The sequence below is a fragment of the Chelonia mydas genome, chromosome 11 (genome assembly GCF_015237465.2).
Source record: "Chelonia mydas isolate rCheMyd1 chromosome 11, rCheMyd1.pri.v2, whole genome shotgun sequence".
NCBI lineage: Eukaryota > Metazoa > Chordata > Testudines > Cheloniidae > Chelonia > Chelonia mydas.
Genome location: NC_051251.2, coordinates 39,612,294 through 39,636,141, shown reverse-complemented (window position 1 = coordinate 39,636,141; position 23,848 = coordinate 39,612,294). Strand labels below are relative to the sequence as shown.

General features: G+C 40.4%; 1 protein-coding gene and 1 long non-coding RNA gene across 4 annotated transcripts in view; one reads left to right on the top strand and one right to left on the bottom strand.

The window, feature by feature from the left end:
* The window catches only part of LOC119567317, a 53,450-nt gene extending 47,401 nt beyond the window's left edge, over positions 1 to 6,049 (top strand). For 2 of the 3 annotated variants that reach the window (XR_005227287.2, XR_005227288.2), the window contains one exon: positions 1,959 to 6,049. This is a non-coding gene — a long non-coding RNA (uncharacterized LOC119567317). The remainder of the gene's footprint in view (positions 1 to 1,958) is intronic. The other variant, XR_005227289.2, reaches the window with a different exon arrangement.
* Positions 4,799 to 21,589, bottom strand: LOC102931375 (plasma membrane ascorbate-dependent reductase CYBRD1). The gene is made up of 4 exons (XM_007056582.4): positions 21,236 to 21,589; positions 12,354 to 12,562; positions 10,013 to 10,167; positions 4,799 to 9,802 (listed from the first exon to the last, which is right to left on the bottom strand). Exons 1-4 carry the CDS (start codon positions 21,420 to 21,422, stop codon positions 9,499 to 9,501), a joined length of 855 nt encoding a protein of 284 aa, XP_007056644.1. The 5' UTR covers positions 21,423 to 21,589; the 3' UTR covers positions 4,799 to 9,498.
* Positions 21,590 to 23,848: the final 2,259 nt, after the last annotated feature.

The following is a 23,848-nucleotide window of genomic DNA, read 5'->3' as shown; positions in this document are numbered from 1 at the left end:
CTATGTGAGTGCTCCCACTGTTGCTACCACCAGTGGATCTGTATTAGTGGTAATATAATGGTGGGAGATTAAAAAAGTCCTTCCAGTTTAGATACGGCCTCAGAGAACCAAGTATATCCAGTTTCAACACCCAGAACAAAAAGCAGCATCTATACGACCTTCAGAGTGATTTCTTGTGGTTAGAACTAACATAAGTAAGTAAATCAATTTATTTATGTCTGAATATCAGTGACATAGTAGCAGAACTTTTGGAAGCCTTCGTGATCCATTGCTAAATTCGAACACATAGCAACTGACCTTCCACATGCCATCCATCTGTTTCCTCATTGGTTGTCCCATGCACAAGGAACTGCATGGGAAAAAGAACAAAGATGCTTGTTGGAAATTTTAACAAATGAGCAATGAAGGCTGGCATCGCTGGCGGAGCAGAAGTGGGAGTCGACATCTTGATAATGTCTAAGAGATGATAGGGAGGTGGTAGACCAGGAAGGGCCTTAAAAGTCAAGGTGAGTAGTTTGTGTTTGATGCATTGTAGGACAGCAGCCAGTGGAGAAATGCAAAGAGGGGTGATGTGGGCAAAGCGACAAACTAGGAACATTTTCTTTGCAGCAGTATTTTGAATGGGTATATGAGTGACAACACTGCATTTCTGAAGGCCTGTGAGGAAGGGATTGCTGTAGTTGAGATGTGATAATGAGGGCCTGGATAAGACATTTAGTTATCTGGATGTTAGGGAAAGGCTGGATCTGAGGTCTGGTCTACACTATATGGCTAGGTCGACACATACACAGCAAGGTAAGGTGCCTTGTGTCTTCACTTAAATTTGGATCCTGCCAATGTAAGTGCTTCGCTACGCTGCCTTAATAACATCATTTCCCCAAGTGGCATAGAGTCAGGGTTGACACAGTGGTAGTGTAGGCATGACATTACTTACATCGACAGTTACTGGCTTCCAGGAACTGCCCCACAATGACTCATGCTGACAGCTCTGGTCACCATTGTAAACTCTTTTGGAATCAGGTAAATAGGAAGCCACCCCCTCCTGTTTAAAGCCCCATGAATTTTTGAAATTCCTTTTCCTGGTTGCCCAGCTTGGCAAGCACACCTAGCAGCTCCCCACTGTTGAGTGTAACTACCCAGCTGACTGTGCCAGCTACACTGTGCAGACATGCTCCTGTCTGGATTACACAGGAGGTGGTGGATCTAGTGGGTCTGTGGGGGAGAAGAGGCTGTGAAGGCAAAGATCCAATTCAGCTATAGAAACGTGGACATCTATGAACAGATTGCTATGGGGATGCAGGAGAAGGGCTACAACAGGGACCAGCTGCAGTTCCACATGAAAGCTAAGGACCTCTGGCAGGCATAACAGAGGGCCGGAGAGACCAACAGTCGATCTGGTGGAGAGCTGCAGACCTGCCACTTTTACAAAGAGCTGCAAGCCATCCTCAGTAGGATCACCCCAGCCCCCCAAGAGCACCGTTGATATTTCTGAGAAGCCTGAGTTACAGGCCCCTACATGAACAGCAAGGAGGAGGAGGTGGATGAGGAAGAGAAGGAGTATGGGGCACAGGTGACCAGGGGATCCAGCTGTGCAGCGAGCCAGGACTTGTTTGACTCCACTGTAGTCAGCCAGTCCTGACAGTCAAGCACGAGAGATGTTATGCAGGAAGAAGCGGTGAGATTTAGAGATGGCCTGGACATGAGGAACTAAAGAAAGGGCTGAATCAAAGATAACACCCTCCATAAGCGAGTGTGTGTTAATGGTCTGTGTGAACTGAGTGTTAAAATTGGTTTCAAAATTGCTTATGTAAACTTGGCATGCGCTTTGGTGTTTGTGGACTTTTTGCAGATGTGCCTAATGGTATGTTACCTTTTGAACTTCATTTAGCAGCCTTAACAATAATGTAACTTCATTTTTGTTGTTTAATATAACTTATGATTTTCTTCAACTCCCATAGAGGTCAAGGACAAAACTTCCTTTGAATTCAATGAGACCTAGACCTGTCCCTTGGGGCTCATCTCTAATTGCTGACCATCTGAGTACCACTGTAGGTAAGGATCACAGGTCCTAGTCCTTATATTGTATAAACTCGTTGGTACAGGGTCATTGTCTTTTTATATTATCTGCAAAGAGAGACACACGTGGTGTTGTAAAAGCAGGAATCATTTGTGCAATTTTACTTGTTTTGTAAATGTGCTGCATCAAGTTAGTGGATATCATCCAATTTATTTGAATAAAAACATTGTGTCAATAAATGGCCCCTAACATTTGAAGTTTCATAATATTAAGCACCAAACAAGGCAATGAACCTGCAAAAAGTTGTGCATTTGTTTACATTTACACACATGAGTAGTTTCATCAACTGTGGAACTACCCACAAAAGTATAATAGCTGTAAAACAATCACTGAAGCCAGATCTTACTATTATTGACTTCAATAGTACTACTCATTTTCATCAAGTTAAGCCTCTGTGTAAGTCGTTGCAGTATCAGGGCTTAATATTGTACTTTAAAATAACAGTGAACCATAAAAGCAAGGAAGTTCTTAGATAAGGGTGAAATATATCATAGATATTCCCAGGCTAACTGGATTTTTTTTTCTTTTTAGTGTGTCCTCTTGTGATTTGTTGTTGGAAGCAGTGAACAAAAATATTTTGGTCTTAAAAAATCCTCTCCAGTATAATTTGTACTGCCTCAAAATTTCAGTATATTACATCTGTAGCTATTGAATATTAATACAAAAAGGGAAAATCCTGACTTACCTGTGAATTTTCATTTAGGGTTCTCCATGTCAGACAGCTTCATAGTGGGGCATTCCCAGTCTTCATGGCAACTGAAGACAGACTAGATCTGTGCTCTCACACTGCCTTTAGGACTACCATTCAGAAAGAACTCTCCAGAAGCAGAAAAATATTACCTTTATAAAAGTGCTATTCAACTCAAACCATTTGTAGCAGAGCTGGGATTTTCTGTAGGAACGCTCTCTTCCCTTTTCAAACTACCTAACAAGTGAGCAATAGTAGATAAAACCCTGGATATAATGCAGTCTTCTGAGGGAGGGTCACACTGTCTGACATGGAGGGCCTGAGAATGAAAATTCACAAGACAGAATCTTTCCTTTCTCAGTTCCCTCCATGTCAGACAGTCTTCATGATGAAACGTAGAAAGCAGTACATTATCCCTTGGGTGAGAGGAGAATTGAAAATGAACTTATGGATTACTGGGGTCCTTTGTTCTGTAACACCCTTCAACCAAATGCTGTATCAGCAGGAGTGAGGATGTTCACGCTAAAGTATCAAAGTATGGAATACATTGTAGGCAGAAGTGTCCCTAGCTGTTTTGCTGGCCTGGACTGAAAATGTTTTCAGTGCCCCCACCCAATAAGTAGCCAAGCAACCCCTCTGCTGGCTCGCTCCTAGACCCGGCCCTGACTATAGGAGCTGTGCAGACCTCCTCAGAGGGTGAGAGATCACTCCACTCACAAAACTGCTGCTCTTTTCACGGATACAGAGTAATGAGAGGATTTGTACCTGAGGCTTTGACTCCCTCTGCTATATTCACCTGTAGGCTCTGTTCACATCTAACTTACGCATTTCCACAACCTTAGGATGTTTGGATTCAGTCACTAGGGCAGCAATACCACTGCTACCATAGGAGGAAGATCATGGAGACTTTGAGGATGGAGGCCTGATCAGTTCACAGAACTACCATGTTTGAAATTTTCCTGCCTGCTCTGAAAACTGTGGGAATAAGGGTCCCATGCCTATAGCAGAGGGAGGGTATCTTTGGGGTGGGGGAAACACCTTCCCCTTGTTTCCATTATTCTCACTAGCACGTGGACAAGGTCAACAGTGAGGCAGTTGAGCATGTGAGTGAGGTTCATGTTGAGACAGTTTAGCAGGCTACAGGGAAAACTGGCTCCCTGCCAGGGTGTGGAAAATGGATACTGAGACAGGTGAACAGGGTGCATGGAATTGCTAAATGAAAGCTCATAACTCTCTCTGGAGAAATTTCTGCAGAGGAAACTCTTTTCTACTATGCCTCCCCCAAGCAAGAAGATACCAAAAGATATTTTTTCACACCAGTCGACAGGATAATTTTGTTATGCTCTGTAAGTTTAAGTCTGACCATACTTTCCTATTATTCATATAGGTGTGAATATGGGATAACATTTTTTGTAAAGCACTTACATGATTTATAAGACTAATTCCCCTAGATTTTCAGTGAGATTAAGGCTCCTAAGTATTTACGCGACTTTGAAAAATGGGATTTAGGCAGTTTGTAAAAGATTACCCATAGTCATTTGTCTTAAAATTTCTCTGTAAAACTGCAAATAAAGACTTTTTTAGTTTAGGCCAAACTGAACTGGGTATCTGGTGGCCATTATTCTTGGGGTCAAGGTAACTCTGCCTAAATGCCAGGTGAAAGGTGGCAGTGCTACAGAACGGCTGGCAAAGATCACTATGCGGGGGGTAATAGTCTTATAGAATATAACAACTTTATGGCCATGTTCTTTTCTCCAGTATGTCTGTACAACTTCCACAGAAATCATTAGGTGGTGAATATGCAAAATTTCTCCCTTATGATACTGTGATTATAATCAAATCTTTTAATGTTGTACCATGCATAGTATTCAGCATGAAACTTACAGGGAATATTTACATCTTCAGTTACTGAATTTTCTTAGCACTCTTCACTATAACAATATACTGTATACACTGTAATTAAAACCCAAATTTGAATTTGCACCAAATTCAAACGCTTGAGATTTAGTATCAGAATACACCTCTACACTAAGTAGTATTGCAAGCTTCAAAAATACTTTTTATTGACATACAAAAAAGAGTAAGGAAATATACATTGTAATAAAACATTTTTCTTTTCCTCTACAAATAAGCAATGCAAATGATCAAACATTCAGTTGCTTCAGTTTCTTATAAATAAGCTGAAATAGAGTAAAGAACTCTTATGAAATAGAAAATATTTTGGTAATGTTCTTTTACCATCTCACTAAAATCCCGGGTTGTAATTTGCATGTACATTGTTAATCCTTATTTACAATCTCATACGCAATCATCTTCATTATCTGTGGCAGAGAAATTTACATGTAATTCTTGTACGTTCAGCTATTTGGTTTTATTCAACTCCATTTTAGCTTAAAAATCATTACCACCACTTTAAATATTCAAAATAGAAATTATTTTTAAATCTAATTTTCAATAATTTATGCTGTCTAGTGCTGGCATTCACTCAGAAGAGTGAATTTAGTTCTCAGTTTCCCTTTTTTTCGGTTGCATTCATGAGGAACAAAATGCTGTTATGTCTCAATGCCTAGTACTGCAGGGAAGCATTTAAATACATTAAAAGTTATCCTGTTTTCATTCAATTTAAAAGAAAATACTTGTTTATTTTAGGTTTTGTAGCCTTCCTCACCCCCTATTTATATATAGTGTTACACAAATCCAAAATTGGTGTCTAAGCTCTGTGACAGTCTCCCTTTAAAAGTCTAATAGTTTAGAGGGACATTTTCAAACGCACAGTTAGGCATCCAGTTGAAAGCTGGTAGAAGCTGTGGTCTTAACTCCCATTTTTGCCTTTGAAAATGACCTTCGGGTTCCACGTTTCTACAAGACTTGAACTTGGTTTTGCACATCACATTTTACTAGAGGTAATACAAGTTACATATTTATAACATTTTTCAAACAGAGCAAGAATATGTGCAGTTTATTTATCTGATGTAAGATTTAACAGGTCTCTGAATGCATATTTCTTGACAAATTGCTCTGAGAAATACCCTATTATACCCTATGATGAGAGGTAAGCTAACCTGCTCCACTTACAGTGTAATAATTTAAGTTAGGATGTGAGATTTCCATTGCCTTTTAGGAATTAATTGATTAAAAGGTGAACATTTTTTCTTCAGTCCTTAAAGCAGCTTTATTTTAAAGATATTTTTCCAGGACAGAACTAAAAGAAGCATTTTTGAATTGGGATAGAAATGTTATTTTATTATCAGTTTAGAATGAAAGATTTTATAATGTATTTCATAGGAAGGGGAAAAAAGTGATACTGCTCTTTTAAACTGTATCATTACAACTAATTTTAAGTTAATCTTAGACAGTATAGGTAGCAAATAGAAAATAAAAGGCATAGTCACTAGTATAACTCAAGACACTGTTAACAGAATGCAGAACTTTTCACCTGTAAGTTTCTGGTTCCACCATAGCCCAAGTTAGAAGTGATTAAATAGTTACTGTGCTATGTCTCATGTGAAATTAGTCTATTCCAGGCCACTTCCTGGGCAGGTGTCCATATTGCACACAAAAGACCCACATTTATTATATCTTTATTATGTCAGATGTCACATATATTAGCAGTCTCAGCAGTGCATGAAGGATTAAATGGATATTAAAAATGTATTACATATCACAGGTGGCTGAGACACAAGAGTTGGCAAGTTTGTAGACATTTGAACTACTGCTTTCTGTGCTGTACCTGCTCTATAGATAAACACAGGAATCCAGCCTCCAGAGTTAAGATGGCACCTTTTATAAGCACTAAAGCATCTTTGTTGTTTTTTGTTTTGTTTTGTTAAAGGCCTTATTCCGGTATCGGGTGCTCACTGAGTCAAGCTTTCAAAAAACACTGTAGATTGATCCGATTATGAAAAAATCATAGGAAAAAACACAGTGCAATTTAGCACATTGTGTAAATTACGGTGATCCTTCCTTTCTCATGTGTAACTTGTACAGCCATAATAGGATGCAGTAAATTCAAGGACATATAAATTGGTCACAGTGAACTTTGACAAGTACTCTAATTTTCCTCACTTTTCCTCTTATCTTAACAAACATTACCATGAATGCAGAGTGCCTTCTTGATTTTAGACTCAGACTACAGGGGGATTCTTAGTGAATCCAGATTGTTTTGGGAAATATAGACATACCTAGTGTATACTTTAAAAAGATGGAAGCAGCAGCCCTCTCTTTTACTAAGGGCTTGTCTACACTACCGCGGGGGGTCGATCTAAGATACGCAACTTCAGCTACGTGAATAGCGTAGCTGAAGTTGACGTATTTAGATCTACTTACCACAGTGTCTCCACTGTGGTAATTCAACAGCTGACACTCTCCTGTCAACTCCGCTTCCGCTTCTCATTCTGGTGGAGTACCGGAGTCGACAGGAAAGCACTCAGCAGTCGATTTATCGCGTCTATACCCTATCCGGTGGGTAGTGTAGACAAGCCCAAAGAGTGGGACTGGAGGTCTGATCAGGCAATGGGAAGAAAGTATTTTCCCTTCTCATATCTGAGTTCTACATTAAAATGTGTAAAAGTTTCTGATCTCCTAAGGCCATATGTTTTCTAAGAGGAAATGGCAGATGTCAATAATATGATTTTTTTTTAAACAATGTGTGTAGAAATCTTTTTCTAAGCAATTATATTAAGATCAAGCACACATTAAGACTTTAAGCTCTGTCAGACATATATGTAAGTGATACAGAAACCTAGGATATAAACCTTGTTTACCAAAACAGAACTGTAGAGAAATTTTTCTAAGAATTAATATACTAGCTTTTCTTGTATTGTCAAATGATTCAGTGTTATTACAGACCCAAGCTCGTGACACAAGGTGCTTTATTATCTCAAAGGAGACCTAAAATAACAATAAGCAATCAAAACTATGTACGTCAATGCATCACTTTGAGCTAGAAAGTTTAAAATATTTGTGGGATCCTAATGTGTTTAAATATATGTGAGAAGCTGAAAAATAAATCAAAATGAAAATAGTCTTCAGAAGAAATGGAAAGTGGTATAGTGTCCACAGGTCTAGTCTAGAGCTCTTTGCAACATGAATAGTGGTAAACATGAAGTAGTCATGCCACTTGTCAATATGATTTTAGCCCTAGACACTAGGATTCCAAAAGTAAATTTGGCAACCCTTACAAGCAGATTGCAAGAGAAAAGCTAATCACTTTGGACACTTAAAATCACACAAAGCCATCCACTATAATTATTTTTCTATGAGAGTAGTTTTCCATTCTTCTAAAATTATGCAAGTGAGTAAAAGCAATGTTTATTTTTATATCTGAGAGAGATTTTAGATAAAAGTAATGCATTAATACTGATTGTCAGAAGAAGCTATAGAAGTGCAAAGCACTTTTACAAACGTTAAATTAATTGCCTAAGGTAAGGATTACATAAATCTTCAATTTACAAATGAAGAAAGTAAGACAGAGGTTATATGATTTGCCTAAGATTGGAGTGAGCCAGTGGCAGAGGTGGGAACAGAATCCATGTATATGTCTACACTGTAATTAAAAACCTGCCACTAGCGCATGCCAGCTGTCTACACTGCAATTAAACAGCCTTAGCCCAAGCTCCAGTCATCTGGCACAGACTAGCCACTGGATTCTAACTGAAGTGTAGACATAGCCCATATGCCCTGATTTCTACTCCAGTGCTTAAACCATTAGACACTGCTTTCTTCATCTTACTCTTCCAGATTAAAACAAAAAGAAAAAAGGCTTCAAAATATTAGCTTATAAGATATAACCACAAAGGACCATACTGTACTGGTACCAGAGGCCAAGGGAAAGGGATGGATTCAATGACCCAATACATAGTTTTTGTAATTCTATTAATGAAGTGAATGCAAAAACTGCATACATTTCAAGACAGGTCAAACGCTTCCCTTAGATGTCTACTTGTAGCTCCCATGGATTTCAGTAGCAATCACGTGTATCCAAGGGTGAGTGCTGGCTATAAATCTATACATTTACTAGAGCTGGTTTAAAACCAATTCAAAATGTTGATGAACTCTCATTAAAAAAATAAATGGAAAAAGCTGGTCAAAAACAACATGACATTTTAGTGAAAATTTCAACAAAAATTCTGTTTAATTTCTTTCCTAATTTCAAAACTTTTGGCCAAAAACGTTTACAATGTGATTCTGAAAAATGCTTGAGAATCAGGCCCTTAAGAAAGTCGAACAATATTATAAAACAACATAGGCATGTGCTATTGGATAAATTCTGCACTCAGCTGTGCATATACAACTCTCATTTATGCCCATTCACAGCATAACTCGGGGCAGCATTTTGTCCCAGTCATAATAACTGGTTAAAGAAACTAGTGAACTGCATAGAAACAACCGATAAATTAAGATGTGATCTAGAAATTTTCCCATTAGATGCTTTTTTAAACTCCGTCCTTATTCCAAACATACTACATTTTTCTTAAAAGGCACAAATCTCAACATGATTTTTCATCCCAGTCCCCAATTCTTTTAGACAGAGATACAATAAGAAATGTCATGACAAATGTGGGTCTTACTGAATTTTAGAGACCTTTTCAGCTCATGCTAGTTGTACAGAAAAATTGAACTGCATTAAGCAAGCCTGATAGAAATTCCCTGTTTAAATACCAAATGTAATCAATAGCTGGATAGGAATAGCTTTTTTTATAATGTAAGACTACAGCAATTCTGTGTACTCCCTTTACATGGTAGACCTTTGCCCTACCTCATCAAGTTTGAGGTTTCGTTTTCTGGCTGCTGCTTCACTATTGAACTCCACATCAGATTTATCTGTATTGCTGCAGTCTGTCATAGTGGATTCCTCTTCTGTACCTTCAGGTGTCCCTCCATTTGGTTGCTGAATTTTAGAATTCTGTTCTGGTGGGCGCTTCCAGTGGGGTCTTGTTGCCATCCACAAAATAAGAGCACCAAAGATTAGAATCAGAAGACCAAGAGTGTTGACAAAAATCGCCTCTGGTGGAGATGTGCTATATGCTGGATTTTTCCTTTGCAGGAAAAAATAAATAAAAAGAACTGTTTTAAGGACAATCATCTTAAAGTTGCCTAAAAAAAAAAGACTACTATTCATGTTGTTAAAAATAAACACTGGATCAATACTAGAATACATTGGTGTATGCAAACTTGACGATAGTTTTCATGGTTGAATTTAATGAGCAAACAAGTGGAAGGGTGAAATTATGAAATATAGTACTTACAGAGCAAAAATAAGTTTCTCTGTGAATCCCATGAGAGCTGTTGCAATCACTGTTGCAAAGATGAGAAGGCCAGAATAAATATGTATTGGCATCAGAGATGCTCGAAGAGAAACTGGAGCAAAGGGCAGCAGAAAGACAGCAAAACCTAAGACAAGCTAAACACAGAATACAGATTCAGCATTAAAACTGTGAAAGAAATCTGCACTTTTAAATGAAAATTGAAACCACCCTAAAAGGTTCATTTTTAAAGTGTCTGAGATCCAAACCTAATTGAACTAGGAATATATTTTTAAGTATGTTGCCCTATAGTGTTAAACGCAAAGACAATATTGTGCTAGTTTCTAAGACACAGTCCATGAAATGGATTATAAATAAACCAATCTTCTACCACTGACCAAAATAAGTGGAAATGGTAAAAAGTAACCAAACTGCATAGTGAAAAACACCATTTTAAGTTACATAAGAATGGCCATACTGGGTCAGACCAAAGATCCATCTAGCCCAGGATCCTGTCTTCCAACAGTAAAGCTTTCATTTTCAATAAACTACGGCAGAATAATACTGTATGGAGTGAAAATTATTTTTATTTTAACAGTATCCTCTTTCATTTTGATTTCTCCCCCTTCCCACAAATCAACTAGTCTGACCTGTATAAGACAGGCCAAAGAATTTCACCTGGATACCCCTGTATTGAGCCAAGTAACTTAAGTTTGACTAAAACGTATCTTCCAAAAAGGCATCAAGTCTTGATCTGAAGACATCAAGAGACGGCAAATCCACCATTTCACTCTGTAGTTTGTTCCAGTGGTTAATCCCACTCACTGTTAAAAATGTGCATCTTATTTCTAATTTAAATTTGTCCTGCTTTATCTTCCAGCCATTGGCTCTTGTTATGCCTTTCTCTGCTAAAGAGCCCTCTTATTTTCTCCCTGTGAAGAAGTCACCTCTCAGTTTTCTTTCTGATAAACTAAACATGTTGAGCTCTTTAATCTCTCATGTTAAGGCATTTTTTCTAGCCCTCAAATATTTTTTATGGCTTTTCTCTGCACCTTCTCCAGTTTCTCAACATCCTTTTTAAAATGCAGTCACCAGAACTGGATGCAGTATTCCAGTATCAGTCTCACCAATGGTGTATACAAAGGTAAAATCACCTTCCTACTCACTGTTCCCGTTTATATATCTAAGGATCGCATTAGCCTTTTTTACGCCAGCATTGGGAGGTCATGTTGAGTTACTTGTCCATTAAGACCCCTAAGTCCTTTTCAGAGTCCCTGTTTTCCAGGATAGAGCCTCCATTCTATAGGGATGGCCTGCATTCTTTTCTATTCCTAGATAGATTACCTTTCACTTCACTGTATTCAAATAAATTTTGTCCAAATAGAGCAGGTTACAGTACCATATCCATAGGAACAGAGTATCTTCTAGCTACAGTACTGTATATGAACACTTTCTCAGGAACTCTACTGAAATATAATTATTCAGACTATTAATTTGTAAAAACTTATTTTATCATATTAAAACTTTTTTCTTTAGGCATTACTGCTTTGCTATAGAAATGTCGAATGGTGGGCAATGGTGGAATGTCTAATAATGAGAGTAATATTTTTTATATTTCAATAGGCCTCTCATAACCCAGTAATTGTTGCTCTTTTAGTCAACAATAGACCGTATGCTGAACAGCGATGCAAAATGCTCCCCTTTTGCAGTATCAGAACACACTGACTCCCTGCTCTTGCCAGCCTGGAGAATGAGGGACAAAGCTCAGGAGTGGGCATTTTCTGTGTTTCCTCGTGACCATTGGGTAACCAAGCCCTCTTTTAATTTTACAGGCTTCAGCTCAAACTGCAGAATCACTAAACTGAAGGTAGAGAAAATGACTCATATTAAACTTGTAGAGTATGTCAACACAACAAGCAAGGGATGTGATTCCCAGGTCGCGTACACACACTTGTGCTAGGTCTTATCTGAGCTAATGCACTAAAAATAGTAGTGCAGCCATGATAGCACAGGCTAGCTTCCCCGAGTACAAACCCACCTGAACCCCTCGAGTACGTACTCGGGACAACTGGCCCCCACGACTGCCGCCGTTGCCCGTGCTACTGTGATGATACTACTATTTTTACATCAAAGTAAAATAAACAAAATACATTTTGTGATACAGTATCCTTGACATTTTTTAATCATTTGTGTGTTTATTTGCACATTTACAATATTCAGTAAATCAAAATAGGTCTCCTCGTAGTTAATGTAAATGATTGAGGTTCTACTGTACTTTAATTAATTATAGGACACATTCTTCAGCTTTATATCTTATTTATAAATACAGTAGTTAAAATCTGACCTGCAGAGTATAAAATATAACAGCAGCCAGTCCAATCCAGCTGTGCAGACTGTACATGTTGGGAATGTTCTTGGCATTGTGGAAATCAAAAACAGCTACCAGAGAAACAATTGCAAGAATCATTGCTATGGTATTTAACCCAGCATGGATGAATTTAATCAGGAGTTTGCTGCATTTCCAGGTCCATGGCAATCTGTACACAATAATGGCTGAGGAGGGAATAAAAGCAAGATTTAATAGTAAATCTCTTTTCTATAAGGATTTTGATAATCATGCATAATTCAAATCATTCCAGTGTAAACTACAGAACAGGAAAAACTTTAGAGGAGTCAGATTTTTTTCCTCCCACTTCACAATGTTACATGTAATCTCATTAGTTCCCAACACACAATTCAGGCCAAAGTATAACCTCTAGGGAGAAACTTTCTTTTAACTTTTTCGTAGAAGTTTTGTCTAAACAGGTTAAAAACTAACAGCAAACAAATGTTAGGCCCCACTCCTGAAGCCTGATCTGTGTGGGATCCTACAGGGCACATGGGTCCTCTTTTGCAGATAAGATTGCAGGATTGTGTCCTAATTCATTTATCCATGGGATCATCTACTGGAAAAATTTATTCAGATGCCTTTACTCATTTTAAATAGCGCTTTACTCCACAAGTAGCTTCATTGCCCCAATGAGACTATATGTGGAGTAAGATGCTACTCAGTGAGAGTGAGGGAATCAAAATCTGGCCCTTAAAACCAAAGGGATTAGGCAAAAACTTAATCTTGTATCAGTATAGTTTTTAGTATATGCATATTGCAAAAGAATGTTAGCAAATTGTATATTTTGTCTAAGTCTGAAAGTATTACTCTCCTGTCAGGTACTGACTTTTTAGATACCACATGCCCCTTCCTGAGAAAATTTGTGGAATGAATCGCTGTGCAGTTGTTATTACTAATTCAGAATCCACTAAATGTACACAAGTCATGTCTTTTTTGGCACTGACCCCTTTTACACAGTTGTCAGTCCTTAAACTATATTATTTACAGAAAGGAGAGGCTGCGTCTGACTCTGGATTGCTGATGAAATAGCATTATCTTAACTGCTCACCAGTAAGAAAAAAACAGATTATGAGCACAGGTCCCTCCCTTCCAAGGAAATATCAATGAAGGGAGGAAAAGCAACTGAATGAAGAGAGGCAGAAATTTACCACTTTAATGTAAAAAAAATCCAAAAATCATTTAATGGTTGGAGGGGACAGTCCCTTCACAATAAACAAAGCAACGGTTTCTTAACAATGAGCAAACTGATAAAATCCTCATTTAATTTTTCTGGCTGCAGACTGGCAATCAGATGTGTTAGGATCAAGCTGAGTGTATATATAGTTAACTATGCTGAAAACAAAAGAATGAGAGTATTCCTAGCTATATGAAATGTTCCTGCTCTGCGGGAGCATGAATGTACTATTATGTACACTGGGGGGAGGGGGGAGTGTATTTCTTGACTTTTCCCCAGTAATATAAGGATAAAATCACTACTTAGCAAAATAAACAGCACTCATGCTTTCAGTTCACTGCTGCGCTATAATCTTAGCATTATTAATGAAATCATATAGGAATCCTGAAAGGAAATATGTGTTGTGTGTGTTTGGATGAATAATAATGAATGGCAAATTGCTTTTAAGGCCCTATTTATGCATTTGGATTTTTATTTGGGTACAATGCATGCCAGAAATTACAGAATTTCACTACACAATAAACAAAGAGAACTCTGTTCACCAGTGGAATGTCCTTGAATATGAACAGGTCTCAGATCAACGTAAATTTCTACATCCTATGGGAAGCATAACATAGGAATGAAAAAATCCTCTTAATATAACTGTGCATACAGCATTTAGGTATTTTATGGGGTTTTGTTCAAGAATGGGATACAAGTAAAGCATGCACTATTCAAACTCAGAAAAGATGGCAGCCTCATTTTCAAGACAGCTTGACAGGAGTCAAACCACATGACACAGCAAAGATTGCTACAGTTCAGCATGTCAGTCTCATGAGTACTATCTAACAAGAAGGAAAACGCCTTGCCTTGTCCTACTATGAATGAAGCTAAGTAGCATAATCGTAAACAACTTCTTGAAGATTTTCATGTAATTATTCCCAAAGTTTTCTGAAAATAATGTGGGCATAATTCTGCCCTCTGATACACAAATGTGACTTCTATTATTAATGGGTATCTGAGGGCAGAATTTGCTCCTTTATATTTTACAAACTACTACTAATATTTTTAAAAATGAGAAATTTACATTTTCTATTACATATGAAATTTTTTATTTCAAATTAAAAATGACTAAGAGTTACAATGTTAAAAGCCAGTGCCAGAATATTACTCCTTAACTCTGGAGAGTTATTGGCTAATTTAAGGATAGTTGGATTTTATTTAGGATAGGAGACTATTAAAGGTGTTGTTACCTATAAACACAATATTTATTCACATACTCAGAGCACAGGAGTTTTGAGGCATCCCCATGAACTAAATGATAAACAGCTGTAAGAGTTTACATTTCTTCATTTCTTATGATCTTTAACTCACAGCTGTAGAGCTGAGTGATTACTTGATTTTTTTGGTTTGGGGGCCAAACCAGAAAAAAATTGGTTAGTTTCAAACCAAAATGGATTTTTTTCGGTTTCTTGACAAAATGATAAATCAAACCAAACCAAAAAAAAAAAATTGTTTCAGATAAAAAACACCCAAAACAATGAAAAAAAAATCAAAACAAAACAACTTTGTTGGGGGAGGGGAGACTTCATTTAGTTTTTGGGTTGTTTTTCGATCCACAATGGTTTTTGTTTGGTTCCTGACGTTTTTCACTTCCCCTCCCAAATAAATATAATTACATTTTTAAATGAAAAGTCCAAACATTTTATTTCAAAATTATCAAAACCAGCTGTTTTGACTTTTTCAGAAAAAAAAATCCATTTTATTTTGGCTGAAACTAGACACCAAATTTGACCTGAATTCACAAATAGTTTTGGTGCTCTAAAAAATGCATTTTGAGGTCATATTTTCTATTCACCAAAAGAATTTTGCCCAGGTCTACTCATGTAGTAGTTGTTTACTGGAATGAGGTGATCATAGCTCATAACTTAAAGCATGCAGCTTCTCTCTGGCAGCAACAGTGGGTCAAGGCTGGCATCACTGATGACCCAGATGTTTCAAGGGAAGCAAGGAGCACGTGGCACCAGGTGTTGCTCTGGCCTCAAGAGACAGCACTTTATTTCCACATAGTCTTAAATTTTACAGGGTAGGTTTCCCTTTACTCCGTATCAAAGACCACCTTTGTAGCTTCAGGGCCAATTAAGTGTATCCAGGTATTCTGGATAAAGTAATTGTAATTCTAGTGGGCAATTTTTAAGCCGTACTTCATCATATGGAAAATCCTATCTGAATGTCCCTGGTTGTACAAGATCAGATGTTCCAGAAATGTGTAGGCTCAGGAGGAAACTATTTTGGTCCATGCTGGGAAAGACTGGTGCAGCCTCTGCTTTGAGTTCTAGCATGAGGTACACACTCAATAAGAATTATCTCTTGATAAAAATAACTAATAGCTTTATCAACAATCCCACAACCATCACATCCCCTCATTCTCAGCACTTCTTAAAATATTGTGGAATGTACCTCAGTTCCTCAGTTCTCTGTTGGTAAATTAGTTCATAACTTTCCTACTAAATGCTAACCTAAGCATAAGATGCTTTTTCAATTAATAAAAATAATTTTGTTTACCATTAAACAGCTAAAGTTTATAGAGGCCCAACTTAAGATAGGACTTATAATACTTCACACAGCTGACACTCTAAATAATCTGGGAAGATTTATTCCATCATCCCCACTGATGAACAGTGGCTTACATACCTTTCTAGATCTTCCTGAGATTCCTTCATAAATAAAAAAGTTACATTTAAAATTGTTCAGAAACTTGTTTGGCACAAATGGATTGAGGAAGATGTAATGCATTTTCTATCATCTTTTTAGGAAACTTTCAGAATTGAATTATAAGGGCAAAAATTCCACTGGCTTTTGGATAAATTGTGGGAATGGATATTTATGTGTCCAAGAGTTTAGCAACTATTCAGACATGCTAAGGTTCCTTGGTCACCCGTTTTGGCATAATCCTAATTTACTGTAATATTTCTTCTTGTAAAGGCAACTTAGGGAAGAAGTTTGGGTTCAACTATAGTTGCTTATTTGTGTCTCTTTTTGGGAATGCCTTAAGAGTTGTTCAGGCTGTGTTTCAGGCCCAGTTGTTATGGCCTCCATAACTGTACTTGAACTGATAATTATTTGCTTCCATTATCCATTTTACAGTGACAAATGGGAATTTTGCAGGTGCAACACAGATGTATTCAAAGTTTTGTGAAACTAAGGAATTCCAGTGAAAATGTTGCTCTTAAAACTCAGGTGATTAAGGGCTCACCATCCCTTCCACTCCCATGCGTGGAGGAACCTAAATTATTTTCTGTTTATGTTTATATACTGGCACCATGCCCATCACTGTGGTAACTAGGGGGCAGTTCGAGGTGGACATAAAAAAGCGAGGGGAATACAGCTTTCAGGCATTCTCCAATCCTACGCAATCCTCCATTCAGCCCATTTACCAAATAAAGATACTGAAACAGTGACAAGTATTTCTAAAAACTGCTGTGAAATTATCTTATTAGTTAAGAAAATTAATAATTTCATTAACATTTAATTTAGCTACATTAAATATGCGTGCTAATCTCTGAAACTGCTCATCCTCGTACACACTGTTGTGTCAAACTCATCTTGGAGGTAGAGCTGGTGACATGCAATAAAGATTTTTTTACCTCTGTGTAGGGGCCCATGCACCTTTTTCTTTCACAGCTCATTAACTATGTCTGATCTCCACTTGTGCTTATTCTTGCGTCACTTACAAAGAACAGCAAGACAACCAGCTTTCTCCCTTCCTCCTGGGCTGAATTTAGATTGTCTCGGTCATTTTACAAGTCTACTTCTCGACCACTGTCCACGCTTCTTTTTCATACCTCACACTTCTGCTTTTCCGTAACTTTCCACCCTTAAATAACCGCATGTGCTCATTCTATTCTCAGTTTGGATGATCTGGTTACCCATTCATATCCCACAGTTAAGTTTAATTTGAGATTCCATTCTAATACAATATTAATTACTTTGAAATTGTACTTCTTTTCACAGTTTGTGTACAAAGGGGTGCCCTATTTTAAGGCCTGATCCAATTCCAAATCCCTTTTAAGTCAATGGCAGTCTTTTGATGGACTTCAGTGAATTTTAGATCTGGTCTATAACCTTGTTGTTTATGTTCTTATTCTTGTATTAATCCCAATTTCTTGCACAATCTTGTTTTCATTCTCCACATTTGCTTTTCCTGTTATTTGACAATATTAACTGTACTCAGAGTTTAATATCACAGATAATTCTTTTACCAATGACTTCTTTTTACACTTATTTCTTTTGAGCTGTGAGGACCTTTTATTTACTTTTTAAAAATCCCCTGTGCAAATATTGCTTTAAACAAAACCTTTGGTCACTGCAGAAGGGCAAACCAAATCTCGGGGTGGTTGTGATGGTGGTGGGGGAAAGGTCTATAGAGAGAAACTTGTTTACTTTCTGCAAAAATAAATTCCCCTGCTTGTAAATAAAAGTTGTTCGTGTGATGAAGACTGATTAAGGGCCTTGTAACAGAGTCCTTGGTGGTTCCTTCCTCAGGGGGTGGGGGAACCTGACCAAGCCCAGTTATTCACACCAGGTGGTCACAACACCAGCCCCACTTCCGTACTATTGGCAGGTGGTGGTCTGCCCTTTGTGGGCTGCCTTAAGTCTCTCTGGTTGGGAGATCAAAATGGAAGTCACAAAACCCCATGCCTTCACGGATACTTTCTCCATGAGGTCCCAGAAAAAGGGATTGGGGAAGGGAGCTAGTGAATCTACAGTGCTGTCAACAATCCAGTCACAAGGTAATGGGTTTGTGGAAATAGCTCTAGCTAGGTCTCCATGGCAGACTCAACCTGTCTGTCTTGCCCTCGGAGTCTGCTGTATGCTACTTAGTGGTGAAGGTCTCCAACCTAGGAGTTCACTCTGCAGTATCAGGAGTCACTCCTACAGCCTGGTGCCTAGAGCAGTGGTTCTCAGCCACGGGTACACGTACCCTCAGGGGTACACAGAGGTCTTCCAGAGGGTATATCAGCTCATCTAGACATTTGCTTAGTTGTACAACAGGCTACAGAAAAAGCACTAGCAAAGTCGGTACAAACTAAAATTTCATACAATGACTTGTTTATACTGCTCTAAATACTATACACTGAAATGTAAGTACAATATTTATATTACAGTTGACTTATTTTATAATTATATGGTAAAAATGAGAAAGAACAATTTTTCAGCAATTGTGTGCTGTGACACTTCTGTACTTTTATGTCTGATTTTCTAAGCAAGTAGTTTTTATGTGAGGTGAAACCTGGTGGTACACAAGACAAATCAGACTCCTGAAAGGGGTGCAGTAGTCTGGAAAAGTTGAGAGCCACTGGCCTAGGGCAATCCTGCTCCCCTCCCCTCCCCCCCTCCCCCCCCCCCGCCTCCCTTGACTGCAGTTTCCACCCTTTCAGCCTTCCTCCCTCTTCTGTATTATTGACAGGGCCAGAAGGGTGGGGCTAGTACTATCACAAGGGCCTCTCTGGCCTCTTCCTTGCCCAGGAGGCTCTATTCACCCTGTCACAGGCCTGATCCATCTCCTACTGAAGTCAATAGGAGTTTTACCATTAAAAGTGTAATCAGACCCTAAAACTGCACTTCATGTGATCTACTGAACCTCTTAGAAATGGACAAAAAAGAAATATTTTTACTTTAAGCTACCAAACTGGGACTACTTCCCCACTGAAGGAATGAGTTTTGGATTTTATTTTTAAAATCACAACTCCCTGTCCAAACCAAAACTAAAAGGCCACCCACACCCTTATGTTTTGATTTTAAATCTGAGGCTATGTCTACACTGAAAAGTTACATCAGGCTAGCTGTGTCAGTCAGGGCTAACAACCCGCAGCGTAGAGTGCTTCCGTCAATGTAGATAACGTTGTTTGGGTAGCTGGTGTTGCCATTCTGAAAGAAAAACTTCTTTCATCCGCGTACGCTGTGTCTGCACTAGGGGGCATAGCTGACATCAACAGCCCCATCGTGTAGATGCAGCCTGACTTTTCTGCTGCAGGAATGTGCATGCAGCAGTTTCCTATGAAATAGTGTGATGTTTTGGACTAGTGAGCTTACTGGATGAATCTGAATCATCATTCAACAGTGAACCAAACAAAAACTTTGGTATTTAAAGTGGTCAAAAATAACCTTCTAAATTAACCACTACTGTATAAAGTGAAAAAAAAAAGGCACTAATTTACATTTATATTGAAGTTTTTTGCAAACAGAAGGGCTAGAAATGATTCCCTGCCCTCCCACAAAAAAGTTTAAATGCTGAACAAAAAGAAAAAAGTGGTAAAATAATCTGGTATTTCACTTTTTTTCTGCACTGCACCTGGACATTTGTTAATATAGGACTTGATTCTGCTCCTGTGGAAGCCAACACAAATTTTGCCAGATTGCAGTGGGAGCAGATTCTTGGAACCCTTTCTATTATTCTTCTATGTCCATCTCCTCTATTATTCTATCCCTTTTATTTTCACCCAACACTTCAGTATTTTCTGATGCAGTCTAATGCCTTCATTTTTGCACTCTGTAATCTCAATTTGGACCAAATCATAGACATAATAGATTAATGTCACTGTTATTCCACTCACCCATAGCTTTCCTACCACTTTCTCTATTGTTTAAAGCCTAATGAGAGAATTGCAAGTTTTCCTCTTCTCCCCCATATTACATAAAGGTACAATTGTGCACCATAGTATGTCTTCATTCGTTGTTTCTGGTGAGCTAGCAAACATTCTAAGTAATAAAAGTTACGTCACAGTCCAAAATGGAGAGTAACGATTAACCCATTCTGAGCACCCTCTGCATTTAGAACAAAGGTGCCAGGGACTAATGGTGTGTTATGGAAGGGAAAGGAGAAATAGTTAATATTATCGGGGTACTTGTTTAACAGGAAGCGCTTGAAAGTCATTGAAAGTTTGAAGACTAAGCAACCAAAAACAGAGTTATTGAAAACAGCTCCCTCCCCGCCCTGGCCACTTCACAATACTTAGGTTGCAGCGTTAAATATACATAAAACAAGAAGTGGAAGCCGGATGGGGTGACTTGCACTGAAGCCAGAGTGACTAATTGCTTTTTAAATGGCATATATGATGCTGCCGTTGGCTCTGGCTAAGGCAAAACTTCCCTGGGCATGGTGTCAGTGGTGCAGACCCTCCCTTCTCTTTCCTGATTTGCTTGTTCCCGGGCGAAGCAGCGACCCAGACACGGCATGAGGAAGAGGAGCAGAGTAACGCCTCAGCCCTGACATTTAGTTCCACAACTTGCATAAAGGCTGCACCCTGCCTGCTAGCGCGCCGCCGCGTTACTCAAAGCGCACAGAAATGCCAGGCCAGGGAAAATCAGCGGCCCCAGCGCAAAACCCACCCAGCCGCCTCGGCGAGTCACGAAAGCCGCGTTGTCCCTTCCCCGGAGGGGCGGGGCGCTCACGAGCGAGAACGCGAGTCTCCGGGCTGCGCCTGTCAACAATAACAAGAGCCGCACGAGCCCGTGCGCTGGCCTGTCCCGGCAGGTCCGTCCAGTCCCTCCAGCCCCATGCTCCGCTCCTCGCCCCGCAGCCCCACGCGCGCCCGGGCCCCCCACGCTTCCTCGCCCCCGGCCCGGCCCGGGTCCCCCGGAGCCCTCCCCGCGCCCTCTGGTGCAGGCGCCGCGCACGCACCGATCCCCTGGATGAAGACGAAGCCGGTGATGATGAGGACCGGGTGCCAGTTGAACTCCGCCGAGCCCCCGTCCCAGCTGAGCCCCTCCCGGTAATGAAAGACCCAGATGAGGGCGAAGAGCACGGAGAGGAAGCCAAGCAGCAGCGCCGAGACCAGCAGCACGAGGAAGAGCCCGTAGCCCTCCATCTTCCGAGCCCCGCACGCACGCCCCAGCCAGAGGGGCAGGCGCGAGCGCTAATCCCCTTCCGTCGGGCCGCGCAGCCGGGCCGGGGCGCCAGGGGGAGAGGAAGTGGGAAGGGGGCAGAGTCGCTGCCAGTGCAGAGGGAGGCACCCACGCGTACCCTCCCCGAGAGAGAGGCACACACCCCTTGGCTCCCCCCATTGGATGTGTGGCTCAGCACTTCAGCAAGTCATTAGCGTGGCAAGGCAAACACGTCTTGTCCAAGAGGTGCTCCGCTGGTGACTGCCACACGTAGTTACCGTTTGCCCCACCGCGGGGGTTAGCATTGTGTTTGGGGAAAGGGTTATTATCCCTCTTTCATTTGGGTCCCTTTCTGGGCTGGTAGGTTGCCATCACTGCCTCCCTCCTTCCCTCAGCTTTTCTGCCTTGCTTGTTGATGAAAAGTCTCATCGCGTTTAAGATTTTGAGGAAATACTTTTCTCTCAGTTCCTCACATTTTGGACAGTGGTGAACAAAGTGTTTTTCTATCTCAGGCTCTCCTCCTTCAGATAGATTGCACTGTCCTCCTCTGGATTTTGGTGCTTTCTTTCTGGTTCATAGCCACTGATTTTGTATTTGGTAAGAATCAGCCTTATATGTATATAAAAATCAGTGTTATACATTTCGCTGTAGTGAGGTAGTCTGCTGGGGTGGCAGATGAATATACTGAGGCAGACTACAAGGATTCAGAGACAGACTACAAAGACAAAGGTAGGCAGCCAAAATCACAAAATAGACTGAGAACGTTACACAGAAAAACTGAGAGACATACAAAAAACACAGTACAGAAATATACTTAGGTATGTCTACATTACGAAATTAGGTCGATTTTATAGAAATCGATTTTATACAGTCGATTGTGTGTGTCCCCACTAAGCACATTAAGTCGGCGGAATGCGTCCTCACTACCATGGCTAGCATTGACTTACGGAGCGGTGCACTGTGGGTAACTATCCCACAGTTCCCGCAGTCTCCGCTGCCCACTGGAATTCAGGGTTACGCTCCCAATGCCTGATGGGGCAGATATTGTCGCGGGTGGTTTTGGGTACATGTCGTCAGTCGCCCCTCCCTCCGTGAAAGCAATGGCAGACAATTGTTTCGCGCCTTTTTTCCATGCAGACACCATACCACGGCAAGCATGGAGCCTGCTCAGCTCAGCTTACCGTCACTCCTGCTGTTGTGTCCTGGGTGCTGCTGTAAGCAGACGGTGCAGTAGGACTGCTAATGATCATCATCCACCGCTTCTGTTGCAACGCTGCTCTCCTGCTCTTGTAAATGAGCTCAGTCTCACTAGCAAATTTCTCCATGTTGTCGTCATCCACCACTTCCGTTGCAACTCTGCTCTCCTGCTCTCCTGGTGCCATAAATCAACCTCACAGGTCCTCTCGTCGTTCTGTAGAAATATCTATTCTCGTGGCATCCGTCGTCAGCCACCGCTTCTGCTGCAACTCTGCTCTCCTGCTCTCCTGCTCATGCCATACCACGGCAAGCATGGAGCCCACTCAGCTCACCGCTGCTGTTGTGAGCATTGTAAACACCCCGCCCATTATCCTGCAGTATGTGCAGAACCTGCAAAAGCAGGCGAGGAGGTGACGACAGTGCGATCACGATAGTGATGAGGACGTGGACACAGACTTTTCTCAAAGCATGGGCCCTGGCAATTTGAACATCATGGTAGTAATGGGGCAGGTTCCTGCCATGGAACACCGATTCTGGGCCCGGGAAACAAGCACAGACTGGTGGGACCGCATAGTGTTGCGGGTCTGGGATGATTCCCAGTGGCTGCAAAACTTTCACATGCATAAGGGCACTTTCATGGAACTTTGTGACTTGCTTTCCTCTGCCCTGAAGTGCAAGAATACCAAGATGAGAGCAGCCCTCACAGTTGAGAAGCAAGTGGTGATAGCCCTCTGGAAGCTTGCAATGCCAGATAGCTACCGGTCAGTCGGGAATCAATTTGGAGTGGGTAAATCTACTGCGGGGGCTGCTGTGATCCAAGTAGCCAACAGAATCACTGAGCTGCTGCTATCAAGGGTAGTGATTCTGGGAAATGTGTAGGTCATAGTGGATGGCTTTGCTGCAATGGGGTTCCCTAACTGTGGTGGGGCGATAGACGGAACGCATATCCCTATCTTGGGACGGGACTTACCAGGGCAGCCAGTACATAAACCGCAAAGGGTACTTTTCAATGGTGCTGCAAGCGCTCGTGGATCACAAGGGACGTTTCTCCAACATCAACATGGGATGGCTAGGAGAGGTTCATGACGCTTGTGTCTTTAGGAACTCTGATCTGTTTAAATGGCTGCAGGAAGGGATTTACTTCCCAGACCAGAAAATAACTGTTGGGGATGTTGAAATGTCTATAGTTATCCTTGGGGACCCAGCCTACCCC

Coding starts and splice junctions, on each gene's coding strand:
- LOC102931375 (XM_007056582.4), bottom strand. CDS start 21,422: ATGGAGGGCTACGGGCTCTTCCTCGTGCTGCTGGTCTCGGCGCTGCTG. Junction 12,563..21,235: donor CGTCTTCATCCAGGGGATCG/GTGCGTGCGCGG, acceptor TTCCCTCCTCAG/CCATTATTGTGTACAGATTG. Junction 10,168..12,353: donor TTATATTTTATACTCTGCAG/GTCAGATTTTAA, acceptor TTCTGTGTTTAG/CTTGTCTTAGGTTTTGCTGT.